Source organism: Monopterus albus, unplaced genomic scaffold, assembly GCF_001952655.1.
Source record: "Monopterus albus unplaced genomic scaffold, M_albus_1.0 scaffold25.1, whole genome shotgun sequence".
In the NCBI taxonomy this organism is placed as follows: Eukaryota; Metazoa; Chordata; class Actinopteri; order Synbranchiformes; family Synbranchidae; genus Monopterus; species Monopterus albus.
In genome coordinates, this window is record NW_018127905.1 from 2,212,251 (window position 1) to 2,219,531 (window position 7,281).

The 7,281-nt window shown below is 40.0% G+C and overlaps 1 protein-coding gene across 1 annotated transcript in view; it reads left to right on the forward strand.

Moving 5' to 3' along the window:
- The first annotated feature begins 2,093 nt into the window (after positions 1-2,093).
- rce1a (Ras converting CAAX endopeptidase 1a) overlaps positions 2,094-7,281 on the forward strand; it is a 10,899-nt gene continuing 5,711 nt past the window's right edge. Inside the window, exons 1-5 of the mRNA XM_020594970.1 lie at positions 2,094-2,622; positions 4,801-4,903; positions 5,060-5,143; positions 6,502-6,580; positions 6,848-7,015. Coding sequence (XP_020450626.1) covers positions 2,453-2,622; positions 4,801-4,903; positions 5,060-5,143; positions 6,502-6,580; positions 6,848-7,015 — 604 coding nt within the window. The 5' untranslated portion in view covers positions 2,094-2,452. The remainder of the gene's footprint in view (positions 2,623-4,800; positions 4,904-5,059; positions 5,144-6,501; positions 6,581-6,847; positions 7,016-7,281) is intronic.

A 7,281-nucleotide genomic window follows, 5' to 3' on the forward strand; every position in this document is an offset into this window, starting at 1 on the left:
TCTACTTTATATTTCACTTGTATTTTGTGGCACTCATGTGGACGGCAAAGTAAGAATTTCAATTTTCAATTTCCTAACTGTGCATATGAGAAATAAACACTTTGACCTTGACCTTTGACCCTGACTGTTAGCTGTTCTTGATTTATGAATATATTTCAGCAATAGACAAATGTGTTTTAGGCAGTCTTCAGTGTCTCTGTTGTTAGTATAAAGCAACAAGCAGCATTTGTCCAACAAAATGTGTGAATTTGAGGTGAAAAGGGAATTCTTTTCATGGAACTTTAAAATTCAAAATATTTTCATTGCAGGAATAAAATTTCAGACTCAACCCTTAAGCCAAAACATGGGTGGAAAATCCTAAAAATGTCCTGAAATTTTTTAAAATTAGCCCATGACAATAGGTAAATTTGAAGTGCTGATGAAGATTGTGTGGTAGGGTCAAAAGCTCCAGAAGAGCGACTACTGTAAATGGACTTTGTGTTGAAATAGTTTTGTAAACAATTGAACTGTTGATTAGATTTCAGGCTGACAAGATGAGCATACAGGACAAATATGTTTAGATTTAGCTGTAAATTTGTTATTTGTTCAAAAATAGTTTCATGAATAAAAGCTGTGCACACGTTTTGTGGTTATTTCATTCTTGAGAACACACAGAGCAAGATGAAGACCAGTGTGTCTCAAAGTATATCCATCAAGATAAAAACACATCCCACGACTCCTGCCCTGTGCTCCAAACCTTTCACCACTGACTATATAAAAAGATGAGCAGCCTGACAGCTCCCAGAAGTGAAGCCAACGTAACTTGATCTCCCCCTAGTGGCTTAGTTGCAGTATAGGTCATAAATCCTATTCCCTTCATGTTAGAGGATGGGACATGAGCCAAACTAAAAACTCAAAGTACAAATCAAATAAGTGTTTTTTTCAGAGGTGATTTCTGTCGTTTTTGGCAGATATTATCACACTAATGTGTGTACAAGTGGTCACTGTTTTGGTAAGGTTGTTTTAAAAAAGTAATTTAATGGTATAAAAGGGGGTATATATTTCAGATAATTTGACAGCTTTGATTGGTGGTCTGATACGTTACTCAACTATTGAAGGCTACTGTGGTGAATCTGGTTGCAGAATGCCATGATGGCAGCCAATGTATTCATGATATTTTGGCTTCACTTTTGCATAGGTTTTCACCTATGGTGTCTTTAGTAAGGTGATGTCTTAAGGTTGTTTCTGATTTCCTTATATACAGTCATATGAACAACATACCCTTCAATAACACTGTTACTCCCCTTGGTTCCAGTCATTACAAAAAATACAGAAAAATATTCAATAACATAAATGTACAATAGCCTACATAGATCCATCTACCAAACAAGCCTTTTCGGTTTTTTTTAAATAAAAGATCAATAGTATAGAAGTTACAAAGAGAAAAATCACAAGAAAAAAAAATCTGACATCACAATTTTCATTTAATCACAGTCTCCAATAAATACATATTTAAATGTATTTATTATCTCAGTAACTCAATAGTGTGAAAATGAGTTGTATATCCTTCAATATCCAGCTGATTTTAAATCATTTAATTTTATGAATAACCCATTTTAGCAAGCTAAGCAGGCCTAACTACATTTGGATATAATATATCGCACTAGTGAAGAATAAATATTTTCCAGTACACTCAATAGAGAGAATTGGCTTCAAATCCAAATCCTCCTTTAATCCTCTTTGGCTTAATGTGTCCAGTTTAACAATCCAAAACTCTTCTCTTTTCTGAAGCAAAATCTCCAAATCTCTCTCCCCCCATTTTTATATCTAAAAATCACATTGTCACACTGATATTGTGTCAGGGAATTAATGCTTAGAGATAAAATTTCTTAACCAGGTTATCTAGAAAATATAATCAATCATCTGAAACTCTATAATGACAACTGAAATATATCTTGTATATGGTTAGAGATAGCTTGCACTTTTAAATTCTAAATGTAAATAAAAGTGAATCAATTTAACTGAAGTAGGCAGAGAAACTTTCAGCTTTAGAAAGAACTCTGCCTTGAAATGAGTCAGGAGTGTAAAACTGATTTAATTCTGGCGTTTATGAAAAAGAACTGGAGGTAATGGTTTAAACCCATCAATAGTTGTTTTTGGAGTAGATCAAAACTAATAGCGCGAATCTAAGAGACATGAACAATGAATGACCGAGTAAGCCCACAAGGTGGCAGTGGTGCACTATTAAAGATGTCAGACAAAAACGAAGAAGAAGAGAAAAAGAAACATGTAGTGATGTAAATATACAGCGCCGGAGCAGTTAGCATTGTAGCTAGGTACGTTAGCTCACGTTTGGAAAGAAGAATTTAGACAACTGTACAGCTCGTGTTAATGATGTTTCATCCTGTTAGATGGTCCAGCAGCCGTCCCGGTGCACAGTAGTTGTCTGGTTTAGTCTCAGCAGGCCGTCGTCATGGCAGAGGAAACGGGTTTATCATCAAACCTTCTGGCAGAGGAGATGGAACCTGTCAATGGCGACTTTGTACCTCCAGAAGGTTTATGCTGGGTGTCAGTGCTGTCCTGCCTGCTGCTAGCTTGTTCTTATGTTGGAAGTTTGTACGTGTGGAGGAGTGACCTACCAAGGTGAGCTTTGGCTAAACGTGTGATAGATAACGCTGTGTAAGTACCACATGATTTTATTACACTACCACACATCATTTAATTATAATTTGTTCATCCTGACACTGTTTAGTTTTATCTTTAAGTTTCTGGGTAGACACTCAATGAACCTTTACGTTAAGTAACAAATGTACCTGTCATGTAAGTCATAAAGATCACACACCTTCCTTCTGATCATACTGTATGATAGTGACCCCAATAGCGCCTCCGTGTGGCCAGTGATGAGGCGCTATATTTGGATTTGCGGCTGCAGCCATTGATGGACGGACCTGTCATTCTGAAGTCCCCCAACTTCTTCCGCCACCCGCACACTTTGTTTATGTAACTTCGGTGGTGCACTGAGTTTCAGCTTTATTGTTTATTGTGAGTCAACAACGTGGTGCAGAGGTGTTTTATGATTAAACGGCAAAACAGCTTTTATGTAGACAGTTTCTCCTGAGTCCACTTCCCATAGGCCACTGCTGCAGTGGAAGCTGTGCACAAGGTAATAATATTTCCAAGGCCTCTGTCTAAACATATATTTTTTTCCTATTTGTACTCCCACAGTTGCAATGCAGATTATTCAGCCCCTTACCCTGCAAGACATTGTGGTGATGTGCATAACATTTAACTAAAAACATAATCAACTCAGGTCATATCTCAAGTTTCTGACGCCTTTCATTTAGAATTTTAACCCATTCCTTGTGTGCAAAAACTTTCAGCTCACTAATAATATTTGGTTTCTGTGCTGCCACTGTTTTCTTTGTAGTTTGGTCATAAATGTCCAAGTGTCTTGCAATACCTTAAATTTGTCTGATGATTCTGACACCAGCTGTTAACAACAGAAGTTCAACGAATCTTGTCATGTCTCCAGTTAGATGTCCTTGTAGTGTCTTCATTGTGAACGATCATTTTTCTTCGCCATCAGATTTTTGTTTTCTTCCGGGTTCACGCTGGTTACATGGTAGAACATCAGCTCGAAGATGGCACCATTAATGTAAAGTAAATTGTCATGTCTCTTATGATGAGACATGAAAAAAGTGTTCAGTTGCAAGTGTGAAGTATTTATTCTTGCCCAAGAGAATATAGTCAAACACAGATCAAGTTTGTTTCTGAATGCACTAAAACACTAAGTACAGTGCTTTCTCTTTTATATGATCTTTATCATCCAGTTTCCAGTATCAGCAAAGCACACTCTTGTAACAGAGTTTGAGTTCCCCTCCCTATCTCTAGATACATCCCCACAGAACTTCAGCCTTTAGCAAGTTTTGATAAGATTCAACACCTTTCCACATTTCCTCATGAGTGCAGCTGCACACTTTGTACTGGACAAGAATGCTTTACAGAGAACATGTTTAATCATTAGTACATAATAATAACTTTTCCAAATTGAAAACTTAACTTACCCAATGGACGAACATCCAGATAGTCGAATATTCTAATCCAGCTCTAGTTCCAAATGGGACATCTTTTCAAAAATGATGCTGCCGCTGCTGCTTATTGCTCAGATGCACAACATATCATGTCATAGGTAGGTGACACAGACAGTGTCTTATTCTTTAGTATGGTCTTTATATTTTCTTGTGTTGTCATGCAGCTGTACTGTGTATCTTGAGATTGTGGTGTGACTTGGAATTTTATATCCTGGCTCCATTTCCATCTTTACATCATGAAACACCTCTCCCGAAACAATACCAATGGGCTACTGTGAGCTGATCGCCCCCTGGTGGCTGGTTACAGCATAGGTCATTAAAACCCACCGCCTCCATGTTAGCGGATGGGACATGAGCCAAAATAAAACATTTTAAGTACAAATCAAAAAAATGTTTCCAGAGGTGATTTCTGCTGCTTTTTGGTAGATATTATCATGCTGTTGTGTGTACAAGTGGTCATTATTTAGGTATTTGATGAAATAAAAAGGGGTGTGTTTGATTTGACAGCTTTGATTGGTGGTTTGATATGTCACTCAGTTACTCAGTAGCTACTGAGCTGGTTGCTAGATGCCAAGATGGCAGCTGTCGTATACTTGAAGGAAGTGGTGACTGCTAATACTCCACAGACTAAGTGAGAAGCAAAAGAGCATTAAAATGATAACATTTTGGAAAGGTTTGGTGTAGTGACATGCATATGTGCAATGTGTGATTACTGTTGGTCCATTCTCAGGGATCACCCCACTGTGATAAAGAGACGTTTCACAAGTGTCCTGATCGTGTCAGGTCTGTCCCCTCTCTTTGTGTGGGCATGGAGAGAATTCACAGGTGCCAGGGTGAGTCCATATCTCAGAAACCACTGACTACTTTGTCTTTACATTCAGCTGTAATACCAGAGGATTAAATTTCTTAATCTACTATTGTCTAATTTTGTTGTCTGACACATTAGCAGTTGTATTATTTGTTTTTGCACATGTGTGTTTTTGTGTCAGGGTGGCCCATCATTACTGGCTCTCATGGGGATTCGGTTTGAGGGCCTCATTCCTGCCATCATACTTCCTCTTCTGCTCACCATGGTAAGAAACACCTTCCTCAGTGCCGCTGCTGCTGCTGATGGTGATTCAGGCACCACTTGATGGAGAGTTTGGGTGGGGGGGTGGGGTTCAGGGGTATTGGGGTGCAAAGCAAGAGGCATGAGACAATGATACTGTATGAGGTGGAAGAGACAGGTTGCTGGATCTCTACATCAGCAATACTGTAACTCTCAGGAGTGTTGCTATGGGAAAAGTGGAAGTTCATTAGGAAGGTGTTGCATTTTTGGTCAGGGATGATTAAGCCTGAATCTGCTTCCTAATGGAAATACTTAAAACTCTAAATACATACAAGGGGTAAATTCCTCCTCCCTTCATTAATTGTTCCTTGCTTGACCCGGAACTTGTTCCAGTCTGCCATCTTGAAGGATGCCCAAAAGCTCTTATTTCTGCTTTGAGGAGCGTGGAGCCCTGAGCCAGGATACACGAGGTCCTCTTTTGCAGAAGTCTTTTATGGACCAACATGCCCCTTTATCAGAAATCAGTTGGTGACTGCATGCTTCAGATGAAGGATTGGAGCAAAGAATGTCTCATGTCTGTCTGAAGACATTTCCTCAACACCTCTCCTTGCATCTTCTCCTCAAATCTTACGTGGGTGAGACTAAGACACAAGGAAAGGATACAAGTGAGGGAAACATGCATGCAATTAAGGGAACTGGGATTTACCCAAAGTATGCAAAGAAATATGTGAACAAAAATGTTTACGTGTTGGTAAAAAACGAGTATTGTTTGTGGCTTTACCAGTCTGATTAGGAATCCCTGCGTTATGATTCACAGAGGACAAATTGTGTCACCATCCCCACTGCCACCTTTCTGACTGGTGACCATGTTGTGGACCAAATCAGCAGCCAGTCTTAAATAAAATAACTAATGTCCTGTTTTTTAAGATCACCACCACGTACCTGTCCTTTTGCCTCATGCAGTGTTTTTTCCTCACAGCTCTGAGCTAGCTCAATCTGAGTTAGAAATCCATCAGGTGCTATATAGTTGGTGCTGGTCAGTTTACGAAATGCCTTGATATGACTTGTATCAACCTTAATTTTTCAACATAAAGCTCAGATGAATAATGGAAAAGTAAATGGAGAGTTTGGAATTGGTCAGAAATGTAACTTTTCAAATATGTCTGCCATATACTGTTGCTGTGTGTGGTATGGTAAAATGAATAACGCTGTTTTTACAATGTAGTGAATCCCCACAGCTGTGTTCCTCATCATTATTGGGTGTAGTGGGCTTGGCATAATGATAAATTTTATGTTGCTTTTATAGCAAAAGATGATCAGATGTAGCGATCACTGGGCTGCTTTAAATGGTGAAATCAGAGCTGCTGTCTACATGTGCTGCAGGTCCTGTTTCTGGGCCCTCTCATGCAGCTGGCCATGGACTGCCCCTGGAGCTTCATGGATGGGATCAGGGTGGCCTTCGGTGAGACAGCCACCCTGCTGGGTTTTGCCCTCTTTTTCTCAACTGCATAGTCATAGAGCTTTTTCAAACCCCTTTAAATCTTGTTGCTTGTGACACATTTTATCTTTGAGTTTCTTATATTTTCTGTTGTGCAGTTTCCACCACAACTCAAAAGCTAATTTCTAAACCCTGAGGCTGTATTTTGGTGTAAAGCAGGTCTGTAAACTATAATTAAGCGCTTTTGCTACAACTGAAGAAATAACCTCCTCTGTCTCTGTCTTCCTGCAGACCCGTGGTTCTGGACGTTGTGTTTTAGTGACATGCGCTGGCTGAGGAATCAGGTGGTGGCACCGTTAACAGAGGAGCTGGTGTTCAGGGCCTGCATGCTGCCCATGTTGGTGCCCTGTGCCGGCCCTTCTCTTGCCATTTTTACCTGCCCTCTCTTTTTTGGAGTGGGTGAGCACTGACAATATCAGGATTCGTCTACATAGCAACATTGTCACGTTGAAGCAGGAAAGGGACAAATACAAGCTGTTGGAATGTGGTTTTTGTCCTGGCTGTGGAACACTGGACCAGCTCTATACCCTCTTCAGGGTGGCGGAGGGTTCATGGGAGTTTGCCCAACCAGTCCACATGTGTTTCGTGGATCTGGAGAAGGCATTCAACCGTGTCCCCCTGTGGGGGGTGCTCCGGGAGTACAGGGTCCGGGGCCCTTTGCTAAG